Genomic DNA, 19063 nt, shown 5'->3' with positions numbered 1-19063 from the left:
AAGCTAGACATTGTCACTGGAGTGAGATAAAATTCAGTGTCATTTGTATTTGCATCTTCCTTATCCCAAAGAGGTTTAGTATATTTTTGTATACTTTTGTGAGCTTTTTCTGGTTTTGAGAAATGTCTTTATGTTTATTTTCCAATTAGTCAGTTGTCCAGGTAATTCCTTAGGAGTTTAGTTTTCTGTGCTTCCAGCATATTCTGGTTATTAATCCCTTACCATGTGTTTAATGTGCAAAATCTTTAGGCCATTTATTGTCTGTTGGCTCTTTACATCATGTGCCAAAGTTTTAGTTTGATATAATCCCCTTTGCCAATTCTTGCTTTTATTTGATGCCTGTACAAAAGTTTTCATTGTTGTTTTTTGTGCTGTAGTGCTTTATCTTAAGCTTTAGCTCTTTAATATTTTGGGGCTCGAAAAACAAGGTTAAAAAAAACAACAACAACAACACCCAAGGTCGTTTGGAGCTTAAGCCTTCCTGGACATAGTATTTAGGAGAAGATAGGTTCATGTTTGATCACAGAGAAAGAAACTCTGTGAGTGAAGCCATTCAATGAGCACAATCCTTGGCCTCCTGTGTCCTCATGTGGGACCTTTGCAGCCACAGTGAACTTAGATCACTCATAAACCAGAAGAGCATCTGCATCCAGTCTTTGCTTCCGGGACTCTGAGAAAAGCCCTTCAGTGTATGAATAGACCAAAAAAATGTAGCATATGTACACAATGGAATTCTACATTCCCATCACAAAGAAAGATATTTTACCATTTGGAAGGAAATGGGAGAACTTTGAAAAAAATATACATTAAGCAAAGTAAGCCAGACCAAAGTAAATCCCAGGTTGCATGGCTTCCCTCATTTTTTATAACTACAATATGCCTGTAAATTTACAATTAAACACACTGGATGCTGGATGGTAAAAGTAAAAAAAAAATACACTTCAACAGGATAAGCAATACAGTATTCTAGATAAGAGGACCACAAAGGCTCAGTTGCTATGTGCATGAGATAAAGAAGACTTATTCATGTAGAGGGTACCAGATTCCTTCTGGAAGGAACAGCTTTAACCTAGATATAGACAGAGCAAGGATTCTGAAAGAAGGAGACTCTAGCCACACAGGATTATCTGAGAAGGAGCCAATATTCCTGGGTGGACCTAAAATGTGTGCATATGTGTTCACCAACATAAATGCATATGTGTTCACCAACATAAATGCAATTTAAGTTGAAATAACTAAAAACAAAATTTCCCCCAAAACTTGAATAAAATCTATATAAAACCCCCCTCTCTGAGTGATTAATTGTTTAGGAAATAAAAATAAAACAAGAATATTCTATTCATTGATTAAAGAAATATTGTATTTATATAAAGTTTGAAAAGCTTTTCTCAAACTCATACAATACTGGAAGGTCACTGAGACTTAAAATTTAACAAAATAAAAGCTGCGCTATTGAAAATGCAGACTTTGGACAGCTCTCTGTCACCTAGCAAAAAGAGTGTGATATTCTACTGGAACTACGTTAAAAGGTATGGCTGGCCTATCATATTTTGCAGCACTTTGAGGAAGCACAAAATCTTCTGGGGTGTGGATAAAAACAGGCAGAAATAGCCAGGCACCCAGTGACTCATGCCTCTAATCCTGTCTTATCTCAGGAGACTGAGATCTGAGGATTTTGGTTCAAAGCCACAATGGTCATAATAGTCTGTGGCACTCTTACATCCAGTCAATCACCAAGAAGCCTGAAGTGGATATGTGGCTCAAGTAGTAGAGTATTACCCCTGAGCAAATTAAAAAAAAAAAAAACTCAGGGACAGTAAACAGGCCCTGAGTTCAAGCTGCAAGATAGGCAATAAAACATTAAAGGATGAGCCTATACACTTTGTCTCTAGGCATTCCAACAGAGTGAGACCAATGGAAGATATTCATAGGAGAGGAAGACAAAGGCAAAAAAGCTATGTGCATCCTATCATATAAAATGCTATTTACTGTAACGAATTCAAGTAAAGGGAAACAACGTTTTGTTTTTCATGGTTGTTAGTTTTGTTTTCATTCCCTTTGGTCTTGTTCATTCATTTATTGTCTTTATGTATGTGAGTGGGGGTACAGAAATGGAGGGACCAAATGGAGGGTAAACAAATGAAGGGTTGGTACTCGCTGGAAACTGTGTTGAAAAGGAAGGATAAAAATTGTTGGTAGGGATGGGAAGGAAAAACTGGGACAGACAGATGCATGGGGTGACATTGTCGAAAAAAAATGTAATATTTCTATGAGGTTTGTAATTGTAATTCCTCTGTACATCACCTTTACAATAATAATAAAATAATGCAAAAAGGAAAATGAAAGAAATAACATCTGGCTAGTAAAAACAAAATTCCTAAACATGTATTGTCAGCAATCTGCCTTCTCTGCATACCCAGAGTAACAATACATTGAATCCCATTTCCCTCTGTCTCTGACATCTGTCTGTCCCTCTGTCCTACTCCACTCCCTCCACTTTTTCATTCCCCTCCCCCATCTCCTTTTCTCTCTGCTGTTCTTTTTCCCCTTGCCCCTCATTTTAGTCACAGTAAAACTACTCTCAAGAATCATCATCCAGGATTTTATCCTGTGAGATGAAGGGCCTCCTTGTCCCACTCTGTGATTTCTTGAGGCTATCTTGGCAATATCCTGCTGCTCCCCTTATGGGTGCCTGAACATCCTTCTGGGATGGATGTAGCAGAAGAAGAGAATTTATCAGTGTTATGTGTCATTATGTGTACAATTAGCCCTTTGTATAGGGCTTAGCTCAAAAGACACCATAAATTGGAATAAAGATTAAGTACATATTAAATAGAAGGAATGAAAAATATATAAGAAAAAATGTAAGCAATTCACCCTTATTCATTGAAGTAACATTTCCATAATATAAACAAACATAAGACTGGAAAATTACTATAGATTTAGTTCAGAAACTGTATGTAGTAATCAAATATATGAGTTTAGTCTTAACAATGAATATTTTGACTTCAATGTCTTTTATCCCTGAAGCCAGGCAGACAATTTCTATCTGGCCTTAACAAGATGATGTAGCACTTGGGGACAAAGATGCAGCCCAGGAGCCCTGTACTGGAGGCCAAGATGGAGAAGACCTCCACAGCCACCATGACCTTGCCCTTGGCACTGTGGTAGACAGGCAGGAAGCTGAGCCACACACTGCAGAACACCACCATGCTGAAGGTCAAAAACTTGGCTTCATTGAAGGTGTCAGGCAGGTTCCTGGCCATGAAAGCCATAGTGAAGCTGGCCAGGGCCAGGGAGCCCAGATATCCCAAGACACAGTAGAAAGCAGTGAGGGAGCCCTTGTTACACACGATGATGAGGTGGCCTTGTTCAGAGTGTGTGTCTGTGTCAATGAAGGGAGGAGAGGTTCCCAGCCAGATTCCACAGAAAGTTACCTGGATCAGAGTGCAGATGGGAATGATGAAGTTAGGAGCCCCTGACACCAGCAGCCACCTCATCCTTCTCCCTGGAGTAGTGACCTTGAAGGCCAGAACCACAGTTACAGTTTTGGCCAAGACAGCAGAAACAGCTACAGTGAATGCAACTCCAAATGTGGTTTGCTGTAGAATGCAAGTGACTGTGTTGGGATGGCCAATAAAGAGAAAGGAACAGAGGAAACAGAAGCCGAGGGAGATGAGAAGGATATAGCTGAGAGCCTGATTATTAGCCTTGACAATGGGGGTGTTGTGATGTTTCACAAAAACCCCAAGAACAATTGCTGTGAGTGTAGATAAACCAAGAGCCATACAGGCCAAGGCCATCCCCAAGGGCTCTCTAAAAGCCAGAAAACTTGCAGCCTTTAGGAGGCACTTGTTTCTCTCTGTGTTGGCATATTGATGATCTGGACACTTCACACACTGTTCCATATCTGGTGAGGAAGACAAGTTACCATTAATCCCTTTTCACTACTTAAAAGGAAATTGGGAAATCCCTCCCTAGAAAAAAAATTCTTATACATCAATAATGACTAGCATAATCTTCATTTGACCAAGTATTACCAGACATGTTTAGCATTATGTTTTCGTAACTTCATCATGTTCCTACACTTGTTTCCAGAAGTCTAGTTGAAACTAGTTACTTGCAATGAATACCATTCATATGGTTCCTTGGCATTCCTAATGTCCTAACAATGACTTTATATATCTCTTCGTGCTTCCATAATAATTCTCAGATTCTTGTGTACAACTCAATGTCCTTATTTAAAATGACTAGAGGATCTTGCATTTTTATGTATGTCTCTGTGCAATGTAGCTAGGAGCACTGTGGTCCTTCCTTGTAATTGTGATATTGGCTTCTTCTACTCACCTGTAAAGCAGAAGGGAATAGAGAATATAATCATTCTTTGAAGTTATAGAGTCATGCCAAGCACACTTGTACAAAACCAGAGCACTTGCTCTGCTTTAAGAACAGTTTTGAGCACTAGGAAATAAAGATTTGTGTTATCTTTATAATGTAAAACCAATTTTGAGAAATTTGTAGGCCACATCCTTGAAAGGATTTTGCACCTCATATGATAGAAAATTTGCTAACATTACTGAGTAGATAAATAAATATGTATACAATATACTAGAAAAAGTTAATCCTATACACAATTCAGAGCACATGATTTGTTTCAGGTTTTTTTTTTTTTCAGCAAGGAGCACCATCCATTGTTGCAATTAAATTACTACTAAATGAATGAAGGAGGACCCCAAGACACAACTTTTGTAGTAGTTCGCATGGTTTCTGGGGCACTAGGAGAGAACAAGTATGTCTCCCACCACTGTGAACTTACCTGTCCCATTGGCCATCTCATTCTCTGTACAAGGAATGCAATCAAAGCAGCAGGCAGCCTTTCCCTCCTGAGGAGATTTCCTGAATCCAAGACCACAGCTCTTACTGCAGATAGATTGAAGAGGCTGAGGAAAATCAGATATGTGTGAGAAACTGTTTACGCCTTTCCTAACATTGCAAAAGTTCCATTATTTGAACAACTTAGATTCACAAAAGGATTATATGCTATCTCATTCAATGATTATTTTCATGAAAGATACCTAAGTAACAGCTCAACTAATCATTAAATGACGCAACCAGAGAACATAACAAAATAAACTTTTCAAACACATGAAGCCATTCCTTAGGTACTTTATCGGTGTTAGAATCCTGCTAAGAAACGTGCAATTTGTATTTTATGACAATGTTCAAAATTAACATATAAAAACAAACTGAATTTTTCTTGGATGATGCTGATCCTGGAGCTTGAACTCAGTGTCTAAGCAATGTGCTTGAGTTGTTTTTATTCAAGATGAGTAATGAGCTGCTTGATCCACAGCTCCAGCTTAGTTTTTGTTAGTTTAATGACATAGAATCTCACAGATTTATTGCCTGGCTGGGCTCTCAAATGATCTTTAATCTAAGAACTGAGGATGTCAATCTCCCAAGTACATAGGATTAGAAGCATCAGCCAGCACTGCGGATCTCTTTTGCAGTGGTTAAAAGAAGATAACAATCTCACAGGTTTTCCTGCTTGGCCTTACTTCAGATCAGGACATTCAGAACTGAGTAGCTAGTGTTACAGGAGACAGTTGCTGGCATTCAATCAGGTATACATTTTAAGTGTGAATTTTACTTACTTAGTTGTTCTTAAAATCATTAGAATTAAATCCAACCCACCTCTGTAGTTCCTATGGCCCATTCTACCATATCTTCAGATAAAGACAATTGATGATCATGTAGAGCAAATGGAGAAAACTTTCCTATTTTCACCTGAAGATCAAGACCTTCTGGAAAATTCCAAATGTTCACAATGTCATACCCTGCCTCCAATTTGCTTTTGTCATCTAAAATCACCTGATCTCCAGCAGGATTCTGAAATTTGATGTTCTTCAGAAAAGGGTGCAGCTACAAGAGACACATCATCTTATGGTGACGTATATCCCAATGATTACACAGAAATTAAGAAAATTAGAATTAAGAATTAAGAAAAGCTCCTGAGGGTCTTTAATCTCTGATTCAGAATTCAAGAAAAGCACAGACACTCGATGAACCAATCCAGAAGAAAATCTTTGCAGGAATAAAAATAATTTTCCTGAATGCTGGTCACTCAGAAAATTGCTAGAGTCCTCTTCTCAAGAGAAACTTATTTCATTTAAATAATCTTAAATGCAGGAATTCTCAGATGTCTAGTTAGAGTTTTCCACAACAATGAATTAAATTAGTGTCTATAGTTATAGTTTGAGCTTGTTCAAGTTTTAATATCTAAAGGCGAATGAAACTAGGTCACTTATTAAAAATAAAGATACTTTTGCTCAGCAGGTCATGCTTAGAAACTCATATGGAAAAGGTGCTAATAACGTATCAATACATCATCTGCGTGTACGTTCTGGTTATTAGTCAGTAGAAGAATGTATAGAAATATGGAATTAATTTATTGCTTCTTACTGTCCTGTTTTCTGTAAGAGCACAGGAACACATGTCTAGAAAACCTCACAGACATTTACAGAAATATAATTACTTTAATTTGGGGAACATAACTAAAATAATTAATTTCATGTGGTAATAAAGTGCTGTACAAATTGATTGTTCTGGCGGTGTATGCCATCAGAAACAGAAGGCCTTACCTGTGCAGTTGAATGCACTCTCCCTTTCCTGTTTCCCATTGTTTGTACTTCTGATTGATAAAGAAGCATTTCATGGAGAGCATGGGCCACAGCATACACAGCATTGTACACATTGTAACTGTCTCCAGACATAGTCATGTCAAAAATGTTTCCAGGCACCCAATCCAAGGAGGCCTCATGAGGACAGTTCTCCCATGTTACACAGTCAGACTCAGAATCTGAGCAATTAAAAGACAGAAACCATAGACGAGCAAGAAAATAATCTTCTGGGTATGTGGAAGGGTTAACTGACTTGACAAAATCTTTGAATCCAGAAACATCTGGGTGATGTTGCGAGAAAATGAGAGGTACATGGGATGAGCCTAGCATGAAATATCTCTTTTTGATGGTTAAATCCCACTGTGAGTTCAGGATACAAACTTTACCTTTTATTAATAGTTGCTCAATACACCTCATTAAATCTAGTAGGGATTCATCATCACCATATATGATGAGGACATTTGCTGAGGATTTATTAATATACTTATAAAGGGACATGACTTTGAGTGTGTATGATACACCACTGGTTGGAATAGCTAGCTCAAAGGCTATACAAACTCTGTTCTTGGCCATTTCTTTTTTCAATGCAGGAAGAATCCACAAACCTTTCTCATCTTCTATGGTAAACAGATCCACCCAGTTCCAGTTGAAGTGAATCAGTAAGGAGACCATGGCAGTAGCTATTGATGTGTCCTTCTGGGCCATCTGATACAGAGCAGGGAACTTGTAATGGTCACTCAGGCCTTGATTAAGAGGCCCAAGGGTAAGCTGAAAAAAATCAAAATTGGACAGCCCATGAATGAGAATATTACCATCTATCACAATCACTATAGTTAAGTATATTAAGAAACCAGTAAAATTAGATGAAAAGTCGTTTTCTCATTTAAACATCTTAATTGTTTTTAGTAGTTGTTAAGTGTACTCATGCAATGCCTTTGATCTGTCATTATTTGTATCTATAACTCCTATCTCTAGCAAGCACATTCATTCCAACTTTCCTAAGTCTTTTTTTACATATGTACATTGAATATTATCTTGTATTTTCCCACCCATCTACTTCTATTCCCCATTTCTCTCCTCTTTTTCATGTACCTTAACTATCTATCACCCTCAGACAGGATAGGCTTCAGCTTTCTACTATTCATTTATTTTTATACTGTCAGCTATATGGTCAGAAAATACATCATGGACTTCAATCCCAATATGTAGCATAAACCAGCCAGATGGATCATGCACATACACAAAAGGCTTTGTACGTATTTCATGCTTATTTCATAATTCATGGTTATGTTTTAGATCTAACTTTCATATATGAGAGAACACATGTCCTCTTTCTTTCTGAGCTTGACTTCATTCAACATATCTTGCACAAGCGTGTTTTTGTGCATGTGCAAGCTAGCCAGTAGAGCGCAATGAACTCAGGGCCTCATGCATTAACTTGACTTTTTCCTCTCAAGGCTAGCACTCTACGAATGGACCCGCACATTCTCTGTCTGCTTTTGGCTGACTAAATGGACATAAATATTTATTGAGTTACTGGGATTAGAGGCGTGAGCTACCAGCACACTGGTCATCATATCTCCACACTTAAAAATAATTTCCTATTTCTTGCTTTAAAAAAGAATCACTTTGGGTTTTGTTTGCTCTAACTTTTCTATCCTCTTTTCTACACATGGGACTATAAATATCCAAATATTTTGAACTCTATTTTTTCTTGGATATCACAAAATTCAATCGGCTCATAAATCTAGTATCTTCCTATCATTCTTTTCTCTCATGTGAAATGGCACTAAATTAGACATTTATTTAATATTTGCTCACTTTCTCACCCTCACCTGTGGAAAACTGTAGAGGCCTAGCAACATTCCAATCTGGGCAGATGTTAATCCTGATGGTCCTGTGAGCACTGCTATGGACTTGCTCTCTTTCATACAGGAGTAGTTTGGACTCTTGTAATTTCCAAAGAGGCAAATGAAGGGATTTTTAAATGCTAGCCAATGTCCAATTTGCACATCATAGATATCATATCCCAGAGTCAAGTTGTGTAAAAGATGATAATTTGTTTTGACTTCTTCAATTGCAAAAGCCAAAGCTAAAACAAACTGGTAGTTTTTGAAGATAAACCTAAATAATGAGCATAGAAATTTAGGAGGAGTAATTAAAAACCTATGGCTTTGATGGATTGAATACATGCTTATTTTTTTGACAGGGAATAGGTTAAAACGTTGCACTTATTGTACATGAGGTAATACTTGGATTGTGGAACATATCTGACATGAAATAATGATTTAGTAACTTCTTGTCTACAGTAAAAGACACAGTGTGTGTGTGTGTGTGTGTGTGTGTGTGTGTGTGTCTGAGTATATGTGTGTGTGTTGGGGTTTGAAAACAAAGCCTGGAAACTCTAATAGAACTTTTCGGCTCAAGGTTAGCACTCTGCTACTTGAGCCAAAGCCCCACTTCCAGCTTTTGTCTGGGTAATTGGAGATAAAATTCTCAAGGAAGTTCCTGTCCAGGTTGGCTTCAACCCACAACACTCAGATATCAGCCTTTTGCTTAGATAGGATTACAATTAGGATCCACCAGACTACAATAAGAATTTTAATCAATTTCCTTGAAATATGTGTCACAAAAGAAAAAAAATTCAGACCACTGGCCAGTTGGGAAGGAAAGATTTCTGTAAACTTTGGTACAGAATTCATGCCACTGACACAGGTTGTCTCTAATAACATCACTTCATTATCAACCATGATAGCTGCCATGCAAGAGATACAGGGATGTTTGAACAAAGTGAAGAACTTACAGCCCTGGAAAGGAGACGCTACACTGCATGAAACAAGTGTCTTCTACTGATAAGGAGAAAGTCACACAGGAGTACTTGTAAAATAGAATAATAAAACTGAGCTGTTTCTGGTACACTAGGGATGGGAGTTCAGGGTAGAGAAAACAGAGGATATTGCTTTGCACACACAAGTTCCCTCAGCCATTGCCAATCCTGAAAACAAAACAATAAATGAAAATAGAATGATAAGTTACTTACGGCTTATTGTCTTCTTTCCTGGAAGCATCACTGTTACTGCCCTTTGTTCCTAAAGTGTAGAGAGGGAAAAATCCAGCCATCAGCACATCTCCATCCATGTGGGCTTGGTGCTTCATTGTCGAAAAGCAGCTAGTGCCAGCCAAGGACTTGAGAAGGGGAAGCTGGAGAAGAATGAGTATGAAGATCAAAGGGCACATCCCTGAAGCATCTGCCAAGCTGAAATTCTGCCTGGAAGTAAAGCTTGCAGTGCCAGGTATGTATACTCATATATGTCTGTATGTATGCATATGTGTCTTTTTATTGGCAGAGATTTACACTGTAGCTAATGTTCTTTCATCTAAGCCTCTTGTGAATCTCCTGGGAAGAATGTGTAAAACTCTTTCCTGGGGCTGTGAATCTGTGGCCTTCTATCCTGGAGAAAAACATGAGTTGGAAAACATGTTTGCAGATTCTCCCTCTTCATGCAGGTGTTATGATATCCTCCAAGAGGACAGATAGTGAAGCCCACAGGGAAGAAATTTTGTTGTATAGCTTTCGTCCAACATCTGTGTCCAAAATCTATTTTCATGAACACCATTTGGGATGATGCCACTGGATTGCCTCTGAGAACGCAATGTCAACTACAGACAAAATGGTAAGAAAACAAATACTGTGCCAATGAGATGACAACCAGTGATATGAAGGTATCATGCCCATAGGGGCAAATCATGCACACTATATTCCTTAGAGCCACAGGGCATTGCTTGTTGATGCAAACAGGTTCCAGCAGGTATTCCATATGCAGAGGCCTCTGCAAATGTACTCATTTCATATTGCCTAAAGAAGCAAGGGTGCTGCTGACACCAGTAATCAATCAATACCAAAATTGAGTCTCACAATTCCATTCTGAACTTTCACCTGCAAACAGGTAATTTTTCCTTAAACTTTCTCATATAGATCAAGTTATTTTCATGATGCACCTGTCTGGGAACATGTGGTAATCATGTCATTTTTTTGTATCCTAAGCCTTAATCAAGATAAAGAAACAACTCTATGCTTCCACTTGTCAAAATATATTAGATCAGAATTCTATGTAGAGACTTCAATGGCCTCAGAGAACGGGGCCATCGTATGTCATTTTTTGGCCATTTTCACCCAATTATCAGTTTTCAAAGTACTTAACTCAGGACCTTGGTGCTGGCCCTTCGATTTTTCTAATAAAGGCTGCTGCTTTACCACTTGAGACACAGCTCTACTTCCGGCTTTTGGTGGTAAATAAGAAATAAGAAATAAGAGTCTCATGAACTATTCTGCTCAGGCTGGCTTTGAACTACAATCCTCAAATCCTAGTGTCCTGAGTAACTACGTTTATACTTGTGAGTCATTACTTGCCATATTGAATTTTTTTTGGTATGCAACTGAAATGCTTTTCCCTAGTGAATTTAATGAATTTCTTGGTTCCTCTACCTCCCTCCCCCCTCCCCATCTTCAATTTGTCTTTTAGTAGTTTTATGTGGCCAAGTTTCCTGCCGGTTGGTACACAGCTGACTCTACTAGAGAAGCTGATTTTTGTTCACACATTCCAATTTCATGTATTGAACTAAAAACAAGATGAACATTTCCTTTGATTTTATTGGCTTAGCTCATGAGTTTGATTTTCATTCATCCCTCTTCTGCTGTAGGTGGAGAAATTCCCATGCTAGAAATAGTGATTAATATGGTAGGAAGACTACAGAAATTTCTAGAAGGGCTTTTGCAGCTTTAGATGGTCAGAATTAGCCAATTTCCTCCTTCAGATTACAATTAGGTGCTGAGAAAGTGTTTCTTATTTGTGGACATTATGAGCAGCAGTAACTTTGCCAGGCATTGAGGTTTGCACTAATGTGCTTTCAGGCTTTTCCCTCTTTGATGAGCCAGAACTACATTTCCCAGAATTCCCTTGTTCAAAATGACCTCTAGCTCCATGGGACTTGGATGGTAGAACAGAAACAGTAGCTACTAGGATCTGAAGGAATGGTCACTAGGGCCACTGTAGCTCACATTAGGTCTCCTGGCCCTCCTGGAGTAGAGTCAATAGCTGTCTGCCATTCTGGAGTCTACATCCAGGTCAGAGGTATGTGTAATTGTGCAGGGTGCCATCTTCTCTGTGAGGTGATCTCTTCTTAGAATTTTGACGTGATGGAAGCTGACTACAAATTGCACTTTTCCCTCCTGGGCTATAGCTCACCCATGCTTGCCTTTCTACCCAGCTTATTTATGATTTGTTCATTTATTTTTTTTTTGCCAGTCCTGGGCCTTGGACTCAGGCCCTGAGCACCGTCCCTGGCTTCTTTTTGCTCAAGGCTAGCACTCTGCCACTTGAGCCACAGCACCACTTCTGGCCATTTTCTGTATATGTGGTGCTGGGGAATCGAACCCAGGGCTTCAAGCATATGAGGCAAGCGCTCTTGACACTAGGCCATATCCCCAGCCCCTATTTAATGTAATTTTTAACCATCTGTGAGTCCCACTGTGTGACAGTGACGTTAAGAACCTCAGGCAGGACAGAATCCTTTCCATAGAGCTGTGAGTTCATCTACACCCTACTTCCATAGTATGCAAATCTCTACAATAAATATTTATTTTGGTTGTTATGGAAATTTTGGATTTCCTAATAAAACCCTCATTGGTGGGTCATCCTTTTGAAGCTGGGCCAAATTTTAAAGTGTGCATGGGGTCAGTGAATTTTTGACTACCATGCTAAAAGGGAAGAATCACTATGAAACCCTTGATTCATGTTGAAAGAGAAGAAAAAAGGAGGGACAGAAAGCATAAAACTGTCAAAGTGAAGCAGCTAGAAAATAAAACCAAGCCAGAAATAGGTGTTCTCTGCGCAGATTTGAGAGAGGGATTATGGGTACCAAACAGGTCCTGTCTCAGATTGCAGAAGATATTGCCACCTTCAACACTACTACATTCAGCTTCATTTTGGTCCCCAGGTCCACAGTTGAAGGTGGATGGGATGATCTCAGGAAGATCCACAGTGCAACAATAAATCTGAGACTTTCCCAGTTTAGTCCTACTGTCTTGAGAAATGAATCTCTGCTCCTATGCATTTTCTATCTGTATCGACTGTATAACAGGTGGGTTGACATATGGGTTTCTGCATCCCCAAATCTGTGTTCCTGAGGATCGACATGGTACAGAGGGGAGTGGCACAGGGAGTTCTGGTTAAGTGTTTTACCCTCATGAATCGGGCTCATGGGGAAGGCACCCTCAAAATACCCAGCTGTCCAGAGACAGGCAAAGGTTGTGGTTCTGAAGGGAGGGGGAACTTGCAACACTACATTAAAAAACCTATCCTGGGTACCAGTAGCTCACAGTTGTATTCTTAAGCAAATTGTATCAAGGATTTGGGGCATGCTGTTTACATTATTAACAATTCTTGACTTTCCAGATGTTTTGAGACAGTGCACGAAGTTCTGTTTATTTTTGCATGGGATTTTTGAGGGAAGGGTGATCATGACAAATTATTGAATGTGCTACCTGATGCCTGCATGCTGTCCTGCATGTCTGTCATAATCACCCTTCCCTCAGAAATCTCAGGCTACAATAACAGAAAAATTTCACAACAATATATAGCTAATATTACATCACAATATACATTATTTGCTCAACGAATCTGATTGCCCTTAAGCACAATTTATAAAGGATTTGGAGGCATGTTGTATACAGCATTTAAAAGGCTTGGCTACCCAGATATGTAGAGACAGTGCACAAAGTTCTGTTTATTGTAGCCAGGGATTTCTGAGAGGAGGGTGATCATGACAGGATGTTGACTGTACCTCCTCGTGCCTGACATTCTGCCTGCTTGCCTGACTGCTTGGGTACTTGTAATGATCATCCTTCTCTCAGAAATCCCTAGCTGCAATAAACAAAATATTTTCAAGAAAACCTAGGTATTATTATGTCAATATTGACATTATTTGCTGAATCAATCTGGCTGTCCTTAAGGAAATGTATAAAATATTTGGGGGACTGTTGTTTACATTATTAAAAATGCTTGCATTCCCAGATGTTTTGTGACAGTGCACGAATTTCTGTTTATTGTAGCCTGGGATTTCTGAAAGAATGTTGATCATGGCAGGATGTTCACTGTTCCTCCTAATGCCTTCCTGCCTGCCTGCCTGCCTGTGATGATCATCCTTCTCTCAGAAATCCCCAGCTACATTAAAAAAATACAAAAAAAAAAAACACATAGCTACTATTGTGTCATTGTGGACATTATTCGTTCAGCCAATCTGGCTGCCCTTAAACACCATGTATAATGGATTTGGGGGCATGTTGTATACATTATTATGAACACTTGTCTTCCCATATGTGTTGAGACAGTTTGGCAAGTTGTGTTTATTGTAGCATGGGATTTCTGAGAGAAGGATGTTCATGACAGGATGTTACCTGTACCTCCTAATGCCTGCCTGCCTGCTTGCATCCCTGCCTGCCTTCCTGCGTGCATGCCTGCCTGTCATAGTCACTTAGCTCTCAGAAATCATAAGCTATAATAAACAGAAAAATTTTACAACAAAACATAGTATTCTGTCATAATAGACATTATGTGCTCAACCAATCTGAAAGCCTTTAAGGACAATTTATAAAGGATTAGGAGGCATGGTGCATATATCATTAAAAATGCTTGCCATCCCAGGTGTGTTGAGAACAGTGCATGAAGTCTGTCTATTGTAGCCTGGGATTTCTGAGGGAAGAGTGATCATGACAGGATATTGACTGTACTTCCTAATGACTGCCTACCTTCCTGCAACCCTGTCATGATAAAACTTCTCTCAGAAATCCCAGGATACAATAAGAAGGAAAAATATACAAAATCATAGCTACTATTATGCCATGATTGACAATATTTCTCAACTAAACTGGCTGCCCTTAAGCACAACGTATGAAGGATTTGGGGGCATGATGTATACATTATTAAAAATGCTTTCCTTCCAAGATATGTTGAGACAGTGCATGAAGTTCTTTTTATTGTAACCTGGGATTTCTGAGAAGGGTGCTTATGAAGGAGGTTGACTCTACCTCCTAATGTCTGCCTGCCTGCCTGCCTGTGATGATCATACTTCTCTAAGAAATCCTAGGCTACACACAAGAGAAAAAAATTATAACAAAACATAGCTACTATTATGTCATTATGGCCATTATTTACTCCACTAATCTGGCTGCCCTTAAGCACAATATGTAAAAGGTTTGTGGGGGTGTTGTTTAAAGTTTTTAAAATGCTCCCCTTCCCAGATGTTTTGAAACAGTGCGCAATGTACTGCTTATTGTAGCCTGTGATTTCTGACAAGAGGGTAATCAAGCCAGATGTTGACTTTTCCGCCTAAGACCTGCCTGCCTGCCTGCCTACCTGTCATGATCATCCATCTCTCAGCAATCATAGGTAACAATAAACAGAAAAATGTACAACAAATATGGCTATGATTATGTCATTATGGACATTTTTTGCTCAAACAATCTGGCTGTTTTTAAGCCCAATGTATAAAGGATTTGGGCACATGTTGTATACATTATTAAATATGCTTGCCTTCACAGATATGTTCAGAGAGTCCATGAAGTGCTCTTTATTGTAGCCTGGGATTTCTGAGCGAATGGTGATCATGATAGTATGTTGACTGTACCTCCTAAGGCCTGCCTTACTTCCTCCCTGCCTGTCTGCGTTCCTGCCTGTCATGATCACCCATCTCTGAGAAATCCCACGCTATAATAAAGAGAAAAAATATACAACAAAACATAGCTACTATTAGGTCATAATGGAAATCATTTGCTCAACCAAACTGACTGCCCTTAGGCAAAATTTATAACGGATTGGGGGCATGTTGTGTATATCATTAAAAATGCATGCCTTCCCAGATGTGTTAGGCAGTGCATGAAGTTCTCTTTATTGGAGCTTGGGAGTTCTGAGACAAGGGTGTACATGACAGGATGTAGACTGAACCGCCTAATGCCTACCTGCCTGCCTGCTTGCCTGTCATAATCATTCTTCTCTCAGAAATCCCAGGCTACAATAAACAGAAAAAATTAGAAACAAAATATAGCTACCATAATGTCATTATGGACATTATTTGCTCAACCAATCTGTCAGTCCTTACCACAGTGTATAAAGGATTTGGGTGCCTGTTGTATACATTATAAAAAATGCTTGCCTTACCAGCTGTGTTGAGAATGTGCAGGAAGTGATGTTTATTGTAGACTGGGATTTCTTAGAGAATGGTGGTCATGACAGGATGTTGACTGTACCTAGTATTTCCTGCCTGCCTGCCTGCCTGTCAGGATCACACATCTCCCAGAAATCCCAGGCTACAATAAACAGAAAACATAAAAAAAACACAGCTATTATTATGTCAAAATGGACATTTTTTGCCTAACCAATCTGACTGCCCTTAAGCACAATGTATAAAGGATTTGGGGGCATGCTGTATATATTACTAAAAATGCTTTTCATACCAAATGTGTTGAGACAGTTAAAGAAGTTCCGCTTACTGTAGTCTCAGATTTCTGAGATAAGAGTGAACATGACAGGATGTTGACTGTACCACCTACTGCCTGCCTAACTACCTGCCTGCCTGACTGCTTGCTTGCCTGCTTGACATGATCACTCTACTCTCAGAAATCCCATGGTACAATCAACAGATAAAATTTACAAAAATACATAGCTACTATTATGTCATGATTGACCTTATTTGCTCAACCAATTTGTCTATCCTTAAGCAAAATGTACAAAGAAATTTGGGGGCATGCTGTATACATGATTAAAAATGCTGGCCTTCCAGATGTGTGCAGACAGTTCACCAAGTCCTATTTATTGTAGCCAGTGATTTCTGTAAGAAGGGTGATCATGACAGCATATTGATTGTACCACCTAATGCCTACATGGCTTTCTGTTTGCCTGAGATCCTGCCAGCATGCCTGCCTGCCTGCGTGCGAAACACATGCAACATTCTATCAGAAATCCCAGGCTAAAATAAAACAAAATAATTTACAAAAAACAGAGCTCCTATTATGTCAACATGTACATTAGTTGCTCAACCAATCTGGTTGTCCTTAATCCAATGTATAAAGGACTTGTGGGCATATTGTATACAGCATTTAAAAGGCTTGCTTTCCCAGATATATAGAAACAGTGCAGGAAGTTTTGTTTGTTGTAGCCTTGAATTTCTGAGAGAAGGGTGATAATGACCGGATGTTTACTGTACCTCATAATGACTGCTTGCCTGCCTGCCTGCTGGCCTGCCTGCCATGATCACCCATCTCTCAGAAATCCCAGGCTACCATAATCAGGAAATATTTACAACAAAACATGGCTACAATTATGTCAAAATAGACATTATTTCCTCAATCAATGTGATTGCCCTTAAGCACAATTTATAAAGGATTTGGGGTTATGTGGTGTACAGCATTTAAAGGCTTGCCTTCCCAGATATGTAGAGACAGTGCACAATGTTCTGTTTATTGTAGCATGGAATTTTTGAGAGAAGGGTGACCATCACAGGATGTTGACTGTACCTCCTAATGCCTGCCTTCCTTCCTGCGTGCCTGACTGCCTGGGTGCCTGTAATGATCACCCTTTTCTCAAAAATCCCTTGCTACAATAATGAGAAAATATGTTCAAGAAAACCTAGCTATTATTATGTCAATATTGACATTATTTCCTCAATGTGGCTGCCCTTAAGCACAATGTACAAAGGTTTTTGGAGTATGTTATGTTATTACTAAAACTGCTTTCTTTCCCAGATGGGTTGAGACAGTACACAAAGTTCTCTTTATTTTATCCTGGAATTTCTGAGAGAAGGTTGTATATGAAAGATGTTGATTGTGCCGCCTAATGTCTACCTGCCTGCCTGCCTGCCTGTGATGATCATCCTTCTGTAAAAAATCCTACGCTACGATAAACAGAAAATTTTATAACAAAACATAGCTATAATTATGTCATTATGGACATAATTTGCTCCACCAATCTGGCTGCCCTTAAGCAAATGTATAAAAGATTTGGGGCTCTGGTGTTCACATTATTAAAAATGCTTCCATTCCCAGAGGTGTTGAGAGAGTGCACAATGTACTGTTTATTGTAGACTGGGATTTCTAATAGCAGGGAGATAATGACAGGATGTTTACTGTAGCTCAAAATGCCTGCCTGCCTGCTTGCCTTCCTGCATACATTCCTGTCATATTCACCCTTCTCTCAGAAATACCAGGCAACAGTAAACAGAAAAAATTGCAACAAAATATAGTGACTATTATAACATTATCGACAGTATTTGCTCAAACAATCTGGCAGCACTTAATCACAATGTATAAAGAATTTGGGGGTATGTTGTATACATTATTAAGAATGCTTGCCTTCCCAGATGTGTGGACAAAGTTCTGTTTATTAGAGTTTGGGATTTCTGAGAGAAGGGTGATCATGACAGGATGTTGACTGCACCTCCCGATGCCTGCCTGCCTGCCTGCCTGCCTGTCATGATCAAGCTTCTCCTAGAACCAGGCTACCATAAACAGAAATGAATTCAACAAATCATAGCTACTATTATGCCATAATTGGCCTCATTTGACCAACCATTCTGACTTGACAGATTTAGCATAATCTGTAAAGGATTTGGGGGCATGCTGTATACATTATTAAAAATGCTTGCCTTCCCTTTTGTGTTGAGAGAGTGCACCAAGTCCTGTTTATGGTAGCTTTGGATTTCTGAGAAAAAGGTGATCATGACAGAATGTTGACTATACTTCCTATTGTCTGCCTGCCTGCCAGCCTGCCTGCCTGCCTGCCTGCCAGTCATGTACACACTTCTCTGAGAATTTCATGGCAACAATAAACAGAAAATATTTACAACAAAGCACAACTACTATTATGTCATTATGGACAATAATTGCCAAAACAATCTAGCTTCCCTTAAGCACAAAATATACAGGATTTGGGGGTTGTTGTAGACATTATTAAAAATTCTTGTGTTCCCAGATGTGTTGAGACAATGCACAAAGTTTTGTTTATTGTAGCCTGTGATTTCTGAGAGAAAGGTTATCATCACAGGATATTGACTGTACCGCATAATGCCTACCAGCCTATGTGCCTGTCATGATCAACATTCTCTCAGGAATCACAGGCTACAATAAACAGAAATAATGGACAACAAAACATAACACTATTATGTCATTACGTACATTTTTTCTCAACCAATCTGGCGGCACTTCAGCACAATACATGAATGATTTGTGGACATGTTCTAAAAATTGTTAAAAATGCCTTGCCTTCCCAGATGTGTTTTGACAGTGCATGAAGATCTGTTTAGTGTAGACTGGAATTTCTGAGAGAAGGGTG

The 19063-nt window shown here is 39.1% G+C and overlaps 1 protein-coding gene across 1 annotated transcript; it reads right to left on the bottom strand.

Annotated features, from left to right (window-relative positions):
- Positions 1-3008: 3008 nt before the first annotated feature.
- LOC125366964 (vomeronasal type-2 receptor 116-like) lies at positions 3009-15346 on the bottom strand. Its single transcript, XM_048367638.1, has 5 exons — positions 15272-15346; positions 6642-6815; positions 5695-5922; positions 4817-4940; positions 3009-3910 (listed from the first exon to the last, which is right to left on the bottom strand). The coding sequence occupies exons 1-5, from the start codon at positions 15344-15346 to the stop codon at positions 3009-3011; spliced, it is 1503 nt and encodes a 500-aa protein (XP_048223595.1).
- Between the last annotated feature and the right edge of the window lie 3717 nt (positions 15347-19063).

This window comes from Perognathus longimembris, chromosome 18, assembly GCF_023159225.1.
Source record: "Perognathus longimembris pacificus isolate PPM17 chromosome 18, ASM2315922v1, whole genome shotgun sequence".
Classification (NCBI taxonomy): Eukaryota; Metazoa; Chordata; class Mammalia; order Rodentia; family Heteromyidae; genus Perognathus; species Perognathus longimembris.
This window is presented reverse-complemented; position numbering and strand designations above follow the sequence as displayed.

Excerpts from the sequence above, each read along its gene's own strand:
- LOC125366964 (XM_048367638.1), bottom strand. The coding sequence starts at position 15,346 with ATGATCACCATTCGCTCAGAAATCCCAGGCTACAATAAAGAGCACTTC. Across the intron at positions 6,816-15,271 it reads CTCTGAACATATCTGTGAAG|GCCTCCTTGGATTGGGTGCC; the intron begins GCAAGCATATTT and ends TGTCCTCATGAG. Across the intron at positions 5,923-6,641 it reads GAGTGCATTCAACTGCACAG|CTGCACCCTTTTCTGAAGAA; the intron begins GTAAGGCCTTCT and ends TGTCTCTTGTAG.